At 43.1% G+C, this 16,388-nt stretch overlaps 3 protein-coding genes across 9 annotated transcripts in view; 2 read left to right on the plus strand and 1 right to left on the minus strand.

Annotated features, from left to right (window-relative positions):
• LOC139611995 (protein NLRC3-like) overlaps positions 1–16,388 on the minus strand; it is a 418,379-nt gene that overhangs the window by 39,877 nt on the left and 362,114 nt on the right. The window lies entirely within an intron of this gene.
• LOC139611996 (NACHT, LRR and PYD domains-containing protein 12-like) overlaps positions 1–16,388 on the plus strand; it is a 173,090-nt gene that overhangs the window by 33,321 nt on the left and 123,381 nt on the right. The window lies entirely within an intron of this gene.
• Positions 1–16,388, plus strand: part of LOC139612003 (NLR family CARD domain-containing protein 3-like) — a 30,509-nt gene that overhangs the window by 1,739 nt on the left and 12,382 nt on the right. The window contains exons 2-10 of one of the 7 annotated variants that reach the window (XM_071467126.1): positions 2,324–2,455; positions 2,690–2,803; positions 4,058–4,136; positions 4,293–4,518; positions 4,674–6,468; positions 6,575–6,748; positions 6,842–7,015; positions 9,494–9,540; positions 9,691–12,116. In XM_071467126.1, coding sequence (XP_071323227.1) covers positions 2,367–2,455; positions 2,690–2,803; positions 4,058–4,136; positions 4,293–4,518; positions 4,674–6,468; positions 6,575–6,748; positions 6,842–7,015; positions 9,494–9,540; positions 9,691–10,244 — 3,252 coding nt within the window. In that variant the 5' untranslated portion in view covers positions 2,324–2,366 and the 3' untranslated portion in view covers positions 10,245–12,116. Of the gene's footprint in view, positions 1–2,323; positions 2,456–2,689; positions 4,519–4,673; positions 6,469–6,574; positions 6,749–6,841; positions 7,016–9,493; positions 9,541–9,690; positions 12,117–15,481; positions 15,604–16,388 lie in introns of those variants that run through there. The other 6 variants (XM_071467129.1, XM_071467128.1, XM_071467131.1 and 3 more) reach the window with 6 other exon arrangements.

The raw sequence follows: 16,388 nt of genomic DNA on the forward strand, positions 1-16,388 counted from the left end.
ATACAAAGTTAATGCCATAAAGTAGTCAAGAGAGAGAGAGAGGGAGAGAGACAGAAATAGAGAGAGAGCCCAGTGAATCATGGGAATCCCCCAGCAGTCTAGCTCTATAGCAGCATAACTAAGGGATGGGTCAGGACATACCCGAGCCAGCCCTAACTATAAGCTTTACTAAACAGGACAGTTTTAAGCCTGATCTTAAAGGTAGAGAGGGGGTCTGCCTCCCGAACCCACACTGGGAGCTGGTTCCACAGGAGAGGAGCCTGATAGCTGAAGGCTCTGCCCCCCATTCTACTCTTACAAACTCTGGGAACCACAAGTTGACCTGCATTTAGAGAGCGAAGTGTCCTATTGGGAAAATAGGGAACTATAAGCTCTCCAAGGTACGATGGTGCCTGACCATGAATGGCTTTGTAGGTGAGGAGGAGGATTTTAAATTCTATCCTGGAGTTTACAGGGAGCCAATGCAGAGAGGCTAACACAGGAGAGTATAAGCCTGATTAAAGGGAGACACCACCACCCCTCCCCCACATTGTTGCACAGTTTTACATTGGACAAAAAAAACTCACCATCAACGTTAACATGAATCCACCTCACCTTAATACATTTAAAAACAGTTATACTTAATGTTTGGCCGATACGTTGCCACTGGTTAACTTTTGTTTCAAGCAACCACTCCTTGCCAGCAAACGTGAATGACTTTAACTTTAATGAACAGCCTGCCTCAACCAGCGTCAATAACAGCTCAGTTGTTTTACACCCCATGATTTATCACGACTTCATACAGCGTTTACCATCCGGTAGACGTAAATATATTCAGTTCTTAGCTTCTCTAAGCCGTGTAACGTTCATCCACACAACCCACACAAGGATTTTCTTTCCCGTCCAGTGAAAAAGGGGGTAAATAAAGGCCCTGGATACTGTCTGAGTAGAATCTGTAGTTGAAAACTGGAGTGGATCCAGACTGAGGCTGTGCTCTGCGTGAGAGATACAATAAGAAAGATATTGTGTCTCTTTTAACTTTCTCTCTTAGCAAGTGTTTTATCAGTGAATACAGTCGAAGTCACAGCTCAGTCTTTGTCTTCTATTTATGTGTTTGACAATTTAGTTATATGATGTCCAGGTAATAAAGTCAACATTTGACCATAGGTCCATATATGTTTTGGCTAGTCTTGTTGTTAAGCTTATTTTAGGACTATTGCCTGACCTAGACTGTCTGTAATGAGCCACATTTAATAGTTTAATTTCACAACAGTGACAAACAGTAGGATGACCAACACTCTCGTTACCTGGTTGTCACCAGTGAAGGCAGGTCAGTGAGAAGTGCTGCTATGGAGAGCTTATTGTATCGTTAATTCATTGATACAGTAACTCATATGGTTCAACCATAATTATAAAGGTTGGATATTAAAGATGCGAAATTATTTCTTTGTAAGAGGAGTTACAATTTATGTACAGTGACTAATACATGTCACAAAGTGGCAGTGATGTTCTGACAAGAGTTCAAAGTGCCAGAAAGCAGTGTTGTAAAATCCAGAGATAGAGAGAAAGAAATGGGCACTGGCACAAGTGAAAGGAACAGTGCAGTGTTGTGTGTTGTCAATTCATGATGTGCAATTGTTAAGTAAAGTGTTCATAGTTAAACGTGATGTTCTGCTTATTTTTTTGTAGAATTTACAGCTTAGTTCCCACAGAGCTCTCACCTGTCACTGTGGAGGCTGTAATGAGGGAGCTGAGGAGGGAGGGGCAGGGGCTCATGTGTCTCGCAGAAACAGAACTCAACAAAATACAGTTGTTGGACAAGAAGCATTTAGATGAGAACTGATGCCACGGGCCAAATTTAAAAACCTGGATATGACATTAGAAAAAAAAAAGTCTATCTGTGCACGTGCCTGATCAATACTCTCTATCACTGATCAATACTGACTATTACTCCCTATCACTGATCAGTACCGAACATGTCATGTTGTTTTCAGGACTTTGCTGAGCCTTCATTGATTATTGATTCCATATTGTTGGATCAATGTCAGATCCAATCAGTTGATCTCAGTCCTTCTGTGTGTCAGTGGATGTCAATGTTGGTCCATCATGTGTGAGCTGGGCTGCTCTTCACCTCACTGCAGCTTCATGACTCCATCTAGTGGACTGATAGTAGAAGTACAGCAGCTTCCTCTTCCTCACACTGCTGTCTGAATACAGCTGACACTGATATGAACCAGAGAAGAATAGTCAGTCAGTGGAGGAGCAGCTGATATTTTTACAGGAGAAATGATGTCAATTTCAGTTGATGTGCAGATGAATGATTTGTGTTTCTCTCCACATGAAGGTAGAAAGTGTGTGTGAGCTGATGTGGATGTGAATCCAGCAGCATGGATCAGTGTGAGGACAGAGAGGAGGGAGCCCCTCCCTCTAAAACCACTCTGTGTGGGGGCCATGAGAGCCAGACCAGAGCTCAGAGGTGAGATGAGGATCTCTAACTGTCCATGACTCTTCTCCATGTCAGAGCTCAGCACTCACATCACTGCTCCATCATTTAGATTTCAGACAATCTGTTGATCAAAGGTCAGAATTTCAAACTGACACAAAGTCTTTTCACACTAAAAATGAGTTGTTGTGTTTATTCAAAGACTGAACATATTTTTCATCAGTTTTTATTCAACATGCACATTAATCAGTTGTGTTGTTGTTTCAGGATCCAGCAGCAGAGACCAGACTCTCCTGAACCCAGCTGTCTGTCTTTAAAGAGCGACCGGTCAAAGGAGCGTGGCATTAACTTTAAAGGAGGACGTCCATCAGCTGATCAGATGTAAGCTGTAACTGACAGTAAAACTGAGGATATTGTAGAAAAGAAGCAGTTCGGTCCAACGTGTTGTTGGACCAGGTCTGAAGTCAGAGTGTTTCTGTCTGTTGTGAACGTCCACACTGGCAGGTGGAGGTCAAACTGCGGCCGTCATAGAGAGGGGCGAGACGTGATGTGGTTTAAATATGGAGATAACGTCTGCCATGTTCAGACAGTCTGTCCTGGAAGACATTCACAGTGTTGACTAGGGCTGAACAATCAATCCAAATATGATCCAAATCACAATATGGCCAAGTGCAACATCCAAATCACCGGAGCTGCAGTTTACTGATGAAGGTAAAATGTGTCACAACGTTGTTGTGCATCGTTAGCACCATAAGTGTTGTGGTGCTGCAGAGACACCCCAACCTACAAATCATATTCTCCAGACATAAAGGAACATGTTTGTTTGGTACAAGCCCCAACAAAAATCACATCATTATCAGTTTTAAAATATCATGAAGCCCTAGTGTTGACCTCAGTTGTTCACATGAAAAGTGACAGAAATAGTTTGTGTGAAGAGAGAAAGTCAAACCCCGCCTACTTTCTCACCTGCACACAGCTGACAAATCAGTGAGGGAGGTGGACGTACAGGATTATATTTCATAGTAGGCACAAGAACCACCTGTCCGCTTGGAGGCTACCTTTAGGTTTCCCACGAGTGATTCAATACAGGACGCAGCATTTTGTCCCGTATCCTGTGCTGTGAATAATGTGATGTCAAGTCAAACCAAACTACTTCTAGTCAACAAGTGGACTGAAGAAGTTCATCAATGAGCAGTCGACTGACCAGCTCTGTGTGCTGTGAGAAAATACATGTACATACACTTTTGTTTTCATACTGGGAGCTGCCCAGTACAACCAGTCTGACACAAGCAGACACTAAGCAGCTCCACTGGAGCAGCTGGAGGGTCTAGGTGCCTTGCTTCAGGGCTCTTTAGCAGTGTGGAGTGAGGGAGGGAGAGCTGTATGGAGGGTTGGTGAGAGCTGTTGGGAATAAACCAAACTGCTGAAGCCAAACACTGAGCTGGAAGCTACAAACAGCTGCAGACTGAGCTGTTGATTCTCAGTGGGATCAGCAGGACTAGTAAACCTTGACCACTACAGGGAGTGGTCTGATTCACTGTCCACATCCAAACATCACTTCATGGACCTTCAGCTTGTGTCTGTCTCTGTGTGGACAGACATAATGTGAGCTCATTCTTCATGATTCCTCCACAGAGTGGACCAGGGGAGCTCAGAGGTTCCCAGTGGTCAGTCTGCCCAGCAGCGTCAAACACACCTGGACTCCATATTTATGGTCTGTACATGTACAACAACTACTTTCACATCTGCTCACAATCATCTCCCTGCTGCACTGTTAGACCAGTGGATTGTCAGTCTGTCCAACATGGATCTGATGTTTGGCTCCATGGTTTTAGTTTGATGCTGTCACTCATGTAGTTTTCTGTTCCAGCTGCTGGAGGAGAACATGGTCAGTTTTGTGAAGAACGAGCTGAAGAAGGTCCAGAAGCTTCTGGGTCCAGATTACCCAGAATGCTTAGAGAGCCAGAGGGAGGATGAGGAGGCATTGGACAGTGTGGATGAAGAGCAGAGGAGCAGCAGAGAGGCATTTGTGAAGATCACGGTGAACTTCCTGAGGAGGATGAAGCAGGAGGAGCTGGCTGACTGTCTGCAGAGCAGTAAGAGTATTTCTCTAAAGATTCAACATGATGCAGAAATGAGACATTTACTAACGACTCAACACATGAGGGAAATATGTTCATATATGTATTCTTTATAGGAATTAAAATGTTATATTTTCTTGCTGAATCTTGTTTCTTTTATCTTCATTCAGGAACTCCTGCAGTTTGTCAACATAGACTTAAATCTGAGCTGAAGGAGAAGTTCCAGTGTGTGTTTGAGGGGATCTCTAAAGCAGGAAACCCAACCTTTCTGAATCAGATCTACACAGAGCTCTACATCACAGAGGGAGGGGCTGGAGAGGTCAATGATGAACATGAGGTCAGACAGATTGAAACAGCATCCAGGAAACCAGCCAGACCAGAAACAACCATCAGACTAGAAGACATCTTTAAAGCCTCACCTGGAAGAGATGGACCAATCAGAAGAGTGATGACAAAGGGAGTGGCTGGCATTGGGAAAACAGTCTTAACACAGAAGTTCACTCTGGACTGGGCTGAAGACAAAGCCAACCAGGAAATTCACTTCACATTTCCCTTCACCTTCAGAGAGCTGAATGTGCTGAAAGAGAAAAAGTTCAGCTTGGTGGAACTTGTTCATCACTTCTTCACTCAAACCAAAGAAGCAGGAATCTGCAGGTTTGATCAGTTCCAGGTTGTGTTCATCCTTGATGGTCTGGATGAGTGTCGACCTCCTCTGGACTTCCACAACACTGAGATCCTGACTGATGTGACAGAGTCCACCTCAGTGCACGTGCTGCTGACCAACCTCATCAGGGGGAACCTGCTTCCCTCTGCTCGCCTCTGGATAACCACACGACCTGCAGCAGCCAATCAGATCCCTCCTGAGTGTGTTGACATGGTGACAGAGGTCAGAGGGTTCACTGACCCACAGAAGGAGGAGTACTTCAGGAAGAGGCTCAGAGATGAGGAGCAGGCCAGCAGGATCATCTCCCACATCAAGACATCACGAAGCCTCCACATCATGTGCCACATCCCAGTCTTCTGCTGGATCACTGCTACAGTTCTGGAGGATGTGTTGAAGACCAGAGAGGGAGGAGAGCTGCCCAAGACCCTGACTCAGATGTACATCCACTTCCTGGTGGTTCAGTCCAAACTGAAGAAGGTCAAGTATGATGGAGGAGCTGAGACAGATCCACACTGGAGTCCAGAGACCAGGAAGATGATCAAATCTCTGGGAAAACTGGCTTTTGAGCAGCTGCAGAAAGGAAACCTGATCTTCTATGAATCAGACCTGACAGAGTGTGACATCGATATCAGAGCAGCCTCAGTGTACTCAGGAGTGTTCACACAGGTCTTTACAGAGGAGAGTGGGCTGTACCAGGACAAGGTGTTCTGCTTCGTCCATCTGAGTGTTCAGGAGTTTCTGGCTGCTCTTCATGTCCACATGACCTTCATCAACTCTGGAGTCAATCTAATGTCAGAGGAACAAACAACATCAAAGAAGGTAAAAATAAGAAAATCTACAGAAACAGACTTTTTCCAGAGAGCTGTGGACAAGGTCTTGCAGAGTCCGAATGGACACCTGGACTTGTTCTTCCGCTTCCTTCTGGGTCTTTCACTGCAGACCAATCAGATTCTCCTACGAGGTCTGATGACACAGACAGGAAGTGGTTCACAGACCAATCAGAAAACAGTCCAGTACATCAAGAAGAAGATCAGTGAGAATCTGTCTGTAGAGAAAAGTATCAACCTGTTCCACTGTCTGAATGAACTGAATGATGCTTCTCTAGTGGAGCAGATCCAGCAGTCCCTGAGATCAGGACGTATCTCCACAGATAAACTGTCTCCTGCTGAATGGTCAGCTCTGGTCTTCATCTTACTGTCATCAGAAGAAGATCTGGACGTGTTTGACCTGAAGAAATACTCTGCTTCAGAGGAAGCTCTTCTGAGGCTGCTGCCAGTGGTCAAAGCCTCCAACAAAGCTGTGTAAGTGTAGATTATTATTCATCATTATATAAAGACAATTCTATCTGTTCAACAGGCGAGAAAATAAATTCCTCTCTTCTTTAATTCCTTATGATCATCTCTTCAGACTGAGTGACTGTAACCTCTCAGAGAGAAGCTGTGAAGCTCTGTCCTCAGTCCTCAGCTCCCAGTCCTCTAGTCTGAGAGACCTGGACCTGAGTAACAACAACCTGCAGGATTCAGGAGTGAAGCTGCTGTCTGCTGGACTGATGAGTCCACACTGTAGACTGGAAACTCTCAGGTCAGGATTCATCAACCTGTTTATCTGATGACTGTTTAACAGAGCACCAAGTGTTGACAGAGGGTTCCTGTGTGTTGTTTTGTGTATCTGCAGTCTGTCAGGTTGTCTGATCACAGAGGAAGGCTGTGCTTCTCTGGCCTCAGCTCTGAGATCCAACCCCTCCCATCTGAGAGAGCTGGACCTGAGCTACAATCATCCAGGAGACTCAGCAGTGAAGCAGCTGTCTGCTGGACTGGAGGATCCAGACTGGAGACTGGACTCTCTCAGGTATGGACAGACACTGACTGATAGAGGAGAAAAGTTGGAAACATTTCCTCTGTTACAGTTGTACAGAAGTTCTTTGCTTCAGCAGAACAATCCCAGAGACTATTGTTAGGTTCCCCAACGAGGAACTAGGGGATGAGGGGAAGTAACAAAATAAAAAGTTTCATAAAAGGAGGGGCTACACCTGAGCAGGAGAGAGAGCAACAACACAAGACCACACCAGACCACAGCATTAGGGTACTAATACAACTGAGCAACAATAATAAAACCATCTCCACTGCTCAGAGACAACTTTTTACAACTTTTAGCTTTTTTCCTTAAACTTAGATATTTACTTTCTACTCAGAACTGTACTATTCCGTCCAATCTCTAAACATGTGTGTTGAGAGAGTTTTGTCACGTCCACCATGGAAGTACTTCTTGCACTCAGTCAAGCTGTTGTGCAGCAACTCCATGGCCGCATTTTCACCTACACCAGGGATCAGCTGATTGTGCTGAGGCCGGCCCACCTGGCAATCAGTACAGCGGATATTCCTGCAGAAATCTGGAGAAGGACATATAGGGGATGCAGAGGAGGTGTGAAATAACAAGGGAAGAAAGGCATGCACAGACAACAGTGACTGGAGAAGGGGTAATATAAGTTGTGTCTCCCCTTTCTCACCATGGGCAACGTGAAGTCAGTGAAAGGACAACAGCATTAGCCAGGATCAGAGGGAGTTCCAGGAATGTAGTGTCATGTGCTTTACTGAAACATGGCTGCACCAGGATGTTCCCAGCCACATGATATATCCTATCCTATTCCATCCTAAATGAAAAGAAGAGGGCTTTTAAAGCAGGCAATAAGGAGAGGAGGGCTATACAAGGCAAGCTGAAGGTGAAGATCAGGGTGGTCAAAGGGGATTACAGGAGGAAGCTGGAGCTGAAACTTCAGCAAAACAAAATGCGGGAGGCGTGTTGTCACTGTAGATCAGCTAATGTTGAGGAAGTACTTACTTTAACTCAAATCACTTCCACTTCCCAAATCAAATGATTTGATGTTTCACTCCAGTCGAGGGGAAATAGGAGCGCAACATAAAAGCTGATGGAGGTTTCTGCCCCGGTGGAAGCAGCGTATTGTCAGGAAGTGAAGTCATTTATTACTTACTGAAGTGTTAGAAGCAACAACTTCAGGGTGAACCAAGGCCAAAACTATAATCAGAAGAAGGTCTCTCCCAGAAAGTGCTAACTAACCCGAGGTGAAAACAAAGGAAACTAAAGACACCAACTAAGCCTGGCTCCCTAAGGTAAAGAAAAACAGGAGGAAACAGATCAAAAATAAATGACAGTTCACCCCTACAGCTTCAGTGCTATTTACAAGAAAGTGAATTCATCTATTTACATCCCCCAAAACAAAACCCAAATCTATTTCATACTCACAGCGGCACTGGGCCTGATCAAAAGCCACAGTTGACCAAACTAACAGAGAGAACTAACACACAATCAGACTGGGGGCCGGGACAGAACCGAGCTGCTGCTGTCAGCTCTGTCACCACAGCACAGGACAAACCATGGGGTTTGAAATTCTGAATATTGTGAAGCAGCCGACCAGCAGCCACCACTTCCCCGGCCAAGCCCATGCATCCAGCCAATCAGGAGGGACCTAGAGGGGGAACACACGAAGCTCCTCACAGACAAAGAGCACTCACTCTCACATAAAAAAAACAGTAACAGTAAAACCACAGTCATACAAGAGACACCAGATCAGATGAAGACACAAAGTGGCTCCTTAATGAAAACTGTACAGCAGCTGTAGTTTCACAAGTCTTCCTCTCTGAGCCTCTTCCTCTTTGCTCTACAGTTTCTCTGACTTCCTCTGGACTTTAACTTGAAGTCAAATCAAGATGTGGCGACAGAAGCTCGTATGGTTCCTGCTGCTGTGTGACAGCTGATGAATAAACAGAACATCAGGACTGATGTTTCTGCAAAACTGTTCAGTGACATGTGAACATCATCTGTCAGATTTATTCATCTAACATGTCACAGACTGAGACACTGTGGAGCAAAGTGACACACATGAAGCTCATTTTAGTGAGGACTGTGTGTGTGTGTGTGTGTGGCTTAGACGTTGTCCTGTTAGCAGAGGAAGTCTAGTGAAGCTACAGCTCCTTTATAGTTTTCATGAAGGAGCCTCTTTGTGTCTTCTTCTTATTTGCTGTGACATTAGTTTGTGCAGCTTCAGAGTCACAGACTCAAAGTGTCTCACACCACAACTCAGATCGAATGAAGAAAACAAATGATGAAATCTTTTCTCCATGTCTCCTCCCTGCTCCGTGTAATTACAAGATAAAGACTCCACTTCATGTTTCTCTGTGAATGTGCGTCCATACATACAAGCCTCCATTTGAACACAATCATGAAACAGTCTGTGTATGAGAGCCATGTAATGTCCATGTCTGCATGCTGACAGAGAACGTGCTGGTCTGACCCCCCTCCCTCTTTCAGGGTGGAGCCTGCTGGAGTCCAGTGGTTGAGACCAGGTCTGAGGAAGTGTAAGTGTGTTTTTCATTGACTCATGAAAACAAAGCAGCACATTCAACCATCTTCAAACTGTCACATCACTGATGAGTCATCATCAGACTGTCAATAACTGATCAGATGATAGATCAATAACTGCAGATGTGTCTCCTTCTCTCCATCAGATTCCTGTGAACTCACACTTGACACAAACACAGTGAACACAAACATCAAACTGTCTGACGACAACAGGAAGATGACACGTGTGGAGGAGGATCAGTCGTATCCTGATCATCCAGACAGATTTGACCAGTGTCCTCAGCTGCTGTGTAGAACTGGTCTGACTGGTCGCTGTTACTGGGAGGTCGAGTGCAGAGGAGTGGTTTATATATCAGTGAGTTACAGAGGAATCAGAAGAAGAGGAGTCAGTGAAGACTGTTGGTTTGGATGGAACGATCAGTCCTGGAGTCTGATCCGCTCTGATGATTTTTATTCAGTCTGTCACAACTACAGAGAAACATATATCTCCTCCTCCTCCTCTTCCTCCTCCTCCTCCTCTGTCTTTGACAGAGTAGCAGTGTATGTGGACTGTCCTGCTGGCTCTCTGTCCTTCTACAGAGTCTCCTCTGACTCACTGATCCACCTCCGAACCTTCAACACCACCTTCACTCAGCCTCTGTATCCTGGGTTTGGGTTTAGGTTCTGGTCCACTCCTGGTTCCTCAGTGTCTCTGTGTTGAGTGTAGCAGAGAGAGCCTCTCATGAACTGAGAGAATAACTGGTTTTTGTTTCTGTCCCAGTCTCTAAAGCTGCTGGAAGACTTGTTAAAGGTTTTGAGGCCCTGGTTTTTAATCCTCAGGTGACTCAGTGAAGTTTGAAGTCCAACACCCAAAGTGAAAACTCAAAGGCTTTGAGGGAAACTTGTCAAACTGTCTTTGAGTGAGCTAGAAAGCTCCTGACTCCCCTGAAGAGTCTGATCACATGTAGCTTCCTGTCTTTGAACCATAAACTCTTTATATACAGTCATTGTTTGGAACACAGAGAAAATCTGTAGGAAGTCTACAATTTTAACCCAGAATGGCTTTTCTAATGTACATTCCCATATACAGTGCAGGACAGTTCCTACCTTTGTTTTACATTTGCAGCATAAATTGTCATTAGTTTCATTCTCTAAAGTCTAGTTGGGGTGTGATAGTATCTATGTACTGCAGGAAAATCAGACTTACCAAAAGGTTCCTGTTCAGGCAGCCACAGGCAGTGACTCTGTATGAGCACATATACCCCTCCTTTTGTGGCAACTGTGCAACTAACTATGGTAAAGAAAATGAAGTTAAAGCTTGTCATCAGCTGAAAAAACAGGTCATGGACGTTACTCATAAAGGCACTGTTAAAGTGTCCAAGAACCATGGCTCTCTTCCAGTCCTGATGGGATCAATGACTCATGTGCTCCTGGAAATAAAATGTCCAGAGCCAACCCAGCCCTCACTCTCTGAGCAGCTTACTCAGAAATGCAGTGATATCAAACCAGTAGATGGAGAGCTGCGGCTGCAGAAAACTACACATGCAAGTGCAGCTTACAGTGTTTTGCACAGGTCTAGCTACACTTCTGATCTGGACACCCAGTGAGCATGTTTCCTTCACAGCGGTATGATGAGGTGTTTGTGACTGAGCTAGTAAAGCACTTAAGAGGTTGTTACTTCTCACCTATGCTACCTCAGCTTGAAAACATACGCAACATGATTCCAACAGGATATTTCACTGCACATAAAAAGTAAAAACATTCACATACCTGCATGTCATATTTAAAAATCTGATGACATTAAATGTTGCAAGTGGCTAAATATTTTTTTCCATCTTTCAAGGTCATGTTCCAAACAAATTCAATGTAAACACTAAAGTTGGGCAGCAAATAATGATGTTTTTCATTATCGATTAATCTGCCAATTATTATCTGAATTGCCAGTTGTTCTGGTGATGTCTTTTTCTGTTTACTTAATGACAGTTTATTGTAATGAAGGACTAAATTAATAAGTTATAAGTAAAGTAATAAGTAATAAGCTGGAATCATAATTTTTTCTTGGTCAAAAACTAGAATATGACTACACCATGTATGGTCGATGCACAAAATTGAGGACATAGTTGAAAACTGACATTGTTGCATCACATTTATTCTTTGTTGTCATGACAACGGAACAAGTTTGAAACAGTGACAGAGCAGATCCACAGACAGAGCAGCCCTGGAGACTCTGCTCTGTGGAAAGTAGCTTAAGTTTGTCCAAAAAGTTGCTACATGTTTTGTGAAAAATCCTGATTAAACAGATCAATCGTTTATCAAAATAGTTGGTGATTAATCAATCAATTGTTGCAGCTCTACATTAGAGGTGATAAGGTTTCATTGTTACTGATGGCATGAAATGTAGTTTATATCATGTTAACAAAGTGCATTGTATTCACATTCTGTACAAAATAGTCAAAACTAATTCAAAGTAACATTAAAGATTCATTGTCAGTGATGGAGCTAAATGTAAATGTTTATATCATGTAAACTGAATGAAGAGGTATTCACATTCTGTACAACAAATGTTCATATAAAATCCATAACTCTTTCTCTACCTTCTCTACCTCTTGTACCCATCAGTTTTTTATGGTGCACACGTGCACATTTGGGGCAGTTGTGGCTCAGAGAGAGAGTCATCCACTAATCAGAAGACTGGTGGTTCGATTCCTGGCTCCTTCAGCCCCAAACTGAGACTGACAGAAAAGTGTAGTATGCATTGAAAAAACCCTGAATGAATGAATGAATGAATGAGTGAATGGCTGCATGTGGTTTGTAGTTTGTTTTGAGTGGTCAATAAGAAAAGTGTGGAGTTATCACTCAGTTTTAGTGAGTAGTTCAGTGTTACATTGTGCCATGAAACCAGCCAATCACAGACTTGGAGAAACTAATCCTGATTGGCTGTGTCATGGCACACTGTGCAGAGGTGAGTGCACTCAGAGCAGAGATGTTGAGAGAGCAAAGGAGAGAGAACAACTCACTAAAACACAGTGACAGACATCAACCACTGTGCAACTATGTGGGTTTCAGCAAACAGGGAAATACATTTATTGAGCACAGAACAGACTTTTGTTTGCTAGGGTTAAGTTATTCTTATTAAGTTATTTTCTCTTCAAAGCATCATTTGTGTATATTATTTGTCTGTGCTCAGAAAGACCCACTGCCTGCTCAGGAATGAGGAACAAAATAACTCCATAGAAAAGTGATATGTAAGTGCGGTCCATTTACTAGTCCATGCTAAATGAGTTTGAATCATGAATGAGGTCCTCCCTTAAATTGACAAGAGCAGCACATCCTCTTAAAATCTTGTCTATTTTAGGAGCCATGGTAACAGAAACTACCTGTGACAGTATTTTGGAAACTTTCAAACGGCAGATTGCTCTTTAACATGAATTCTCACATGTCCAGTTTGTCTAGTGCTTGTCACCTGTTCCTCAGTTAGTTGTTTTTTTTGTAAAAGAAGGCATTACCAATTTCACCTTTCTCTCAAACATCAAGTCTTTTAAGGTAAAGCCTCTGTCTGCCATGACCTCATCTCCAGGCATTAAGTAGTCCAACATGGCTGAGTCCATGGTGATGAATTTGCCACTGCATCGTCCTCCATAAGCTGCAGAGACAAACATGATTAGTCCGCAGGGGGCAACAGCTACCAGATATTTCACAGTGTTGTGTGAATAATAATGGCTGTATGATTCCCCTCTTGAATCAAGGATTTTGGGTTTTTGTAAAAGGCTCTACAACACAAATGTTTGGAAAGTTCTCCTTAAATGCTGCAGGCTTGGTTGCCTGAATAGTTTCTCCTGGAAGCCATGGAATTAGAGGTCGCAAAACCTCCTCCAGTTTGTGGATCCAATATGAGATTATCTTGCTAGCCATGCTCTGTGATGCATCAAACTGCCTGCTGAGATCACCTATTACATTTCATGAGTGTCATGAGAACTTGATCTCACACACACATTGTAAATGAATTATTGTCATATCCTTCTAGTGTTGAAACAAGAATGTTCAATGATTCCTGTGTAGAGCAAAGCATCTGCATCACTTTGAAGCATAAAGTAGCCGATCTCATCACACTGAGTCATCTTATCCTGCACAGACAGTGGTGTCACAGACACACACAGACCCACATTAATAGGTGCAGGCCCTGCAATGCAAACTCCCACATGTGTCATAAAATGCTGGAAATCCTGTTTAAATGTAAACTTGTTTTCTGCTCATGTGACAGGAAATAAAAATCAGTCTCTTTCAAGAATAAAACCACTTTCAAGATGTGAAGATTTGTGGTTAGAGGAAGATTGTACAAGTGTTGTCTGAAACACTGATCAATGCATCAACTTTGACCAAACTGTGATGAAGAGTCTCAAACAAACAGAGCAAAGACACTCACCCTCTGTCCCAGGTCGCTGTTCACTGTCACACAGTTGTTGGTCTTCAGCTCTGCAGCCACCTTTGACCTCTGCTCGTCCCTGGAGATCATGAAGGCGTTGGGCAGCTTCTTGATATATGGCCGCCCTTCATCCTGCTGCTCTCACGCTTTCTCTTTCTATGGGAAAACAGAACAAACAGAAGAAGAGCGTCACCACTGTGACTGTGAGGAGAGAAGTATTTTAGGAACAAGCAGCATCTTGGTAGACAAATAACACTCACCTGAAGCTGTGAGACATGAAATAGAAGGTGAGTGTGATTTGATGAGGACTCTGGCTTTGTTGTGGTCTTCCAGCTCCAGATCCTGAGCCAGTCAGGATGACTTACTGTGACATGGAGGTGTTGGGTGGAGGAGCAGCAGGAGCAACAGGAAGGCCGTGCACCACCTCACCATTCCTACATGACATCAACATCAGACACATTCATTAGAGAACAGAAAAAGTGTGTTTGAAGATACACACAGAGGCTCACACATGTGCACACTCGTGTGTTTGTCTGCTTTTGTGTTTGTGTGTGTTACTGACATTATTCCAGTAGGAACCAGGTTCTCCTTCACACCGTCAGGGAGCCTCACCACTGGCACGTTGTAGTTCTGGAGACATAAAACAGGTGATTGGACGAGCTGCATCATCATCTGTGTCACCTGTCCAGCAGGTGTCAGTGTGGCTCCTTTAAGAAGAATGATTGTTGTATTTATGAATATTAATGACACCCATGTGCCCAGCGCTTCACTCTGCACTGTGCTTACAAGCAGCACTGTGAGCATTAGTGAGATATCTGTGTGTGTGTCTTCACACTTCTGACAGACTCACACCACTAGTTTATCTTCACATTGTGTAGAAACACACGTGAACTTGTGAAAAGACGCCTGAAGCAGTGTGATCCTTTTATAGCCTCACATCAAACTGTTGATTCTGCTTCAGGCTGTCACACAGTACTCATTACTCACTGAAAAAATAATGACTGTAGTAACAACTCAACCACAGAGAGAACTGACATTAACATGTTGGAGTTCAGTCACAGATTCGCTGGATTTTATGATTTTTATAACTGATTTTTCTGTCTTTAAACACAATGTTGATAGTTGCGGTTTTTATTGATTCAAACATTACTGATGACAAAATGTGTCACTGATAAACTTTACAGAAAATAACAACATATCAGTCAATAATCAATCAATAACCCATCAGATGATTCAGATGATAAACTGCAGCTTTGTCTCTCCATCTGATTCCTGTGAACTGGAACTGGACACAAACACAGTGAACAGAGAACTGAAAGTGTCTGACAACAACAGGAAGGTGACACGTGTGACAGAGGATCAGTCAGATCCTGATCATCCACACACATTTAACTACTGGTCTCGGCTGCCGTGTAGAACTGGTAGGATATCAAATGTGTGTAAAAAATGAATTTCCTCATCAGAGCTTTATGGTCCATCTGGTAAGGATTCTTACTGTCTGTTAATCATTGACCTCAGCTGTTGATTCCAAAGGTCAGAGCTGCTCTGTGATCAGATTTCCCTGAAGAAATCTTCAGTCGAAGATGAACACAGAGAGCTGCACTTTAATTTCACCTTCTCTCATCAGCTTCATGCAGATTATTTCCTCCATCAGAAGGTAACGTAACCAACAGCTTTCATCATGTTTGTGTCAGCGGCTGTTCACCTGATCTGAGAACAGTACAGGTGCTGGTAGCAGCGATTTGTTGTTTTGTTGATTGTATTGGTGAAAAGGAATGAAACAGAAGAAGTAAGAGACTTCAGCCTGTTGGTAAATCAGAAACACCTGTGTGATGTGATGCTGCACTAAATGTTGTTGTGTTGACACGACTTCAAATGTTTGAATCTGTGGTTCATATGAAGTCACTGCTCTGTGCCGCTGCTGGAAGTTTCTAATATTTAGTCTCCTTCATCTTCATGTACATGAGGAGAGAAATGAATAGAAACAGCTGCACATTGAAATGTAATCCAGTTCATCAGCATCATGAAAATGACCACAGACTGAATCCAATTCAGTTTGACAAAGATTAGATTTATTACACTGCTGTATTTTCAGTCATAGTGGTCTCATGTACATCCGCTTCCTCTGACTGCTGTTAAAATGAGTCACATCAATATGAACTTGTGGTGTTTGAACCAATACATTAGACTTTCTGTATTTTTTAACCATTGTGGTAATTTTCGAATGAATAATTTAATATGTAAAGTTGTAAATATATGACTGAAATTTATGAAACATAATGTCACTGAGACTGGTGATAAAGGGTTATGGTACAATGACAGAAGATTTAAATCATCAAAGTATGATTGTTAGTTCTCTTTAGTGTCAACCAGTAACAGTGAACTCCGTGTTGGAACAGATGTTTTACAGTCAGTGACTTTGTTGATCATAAAACTCTGAAA

This window comes from Trachinotus anak, unplaced genomic scaffold (assembly GCF_046630095.1).
Source record: "Trachinotus anak isolate AG129_WGS33_773 ecotype Australia unplaced genomic scaffold, CSIRO_AGI_Tana_v1 ptg000029l, whole genome shotgun sequence".
Lineage (NCBI taxonomy): Eukaryota > Metazoa > Chordata > Actinopteri > Carangiformes > Carangidae > Trachinotus > Trachinotus anak.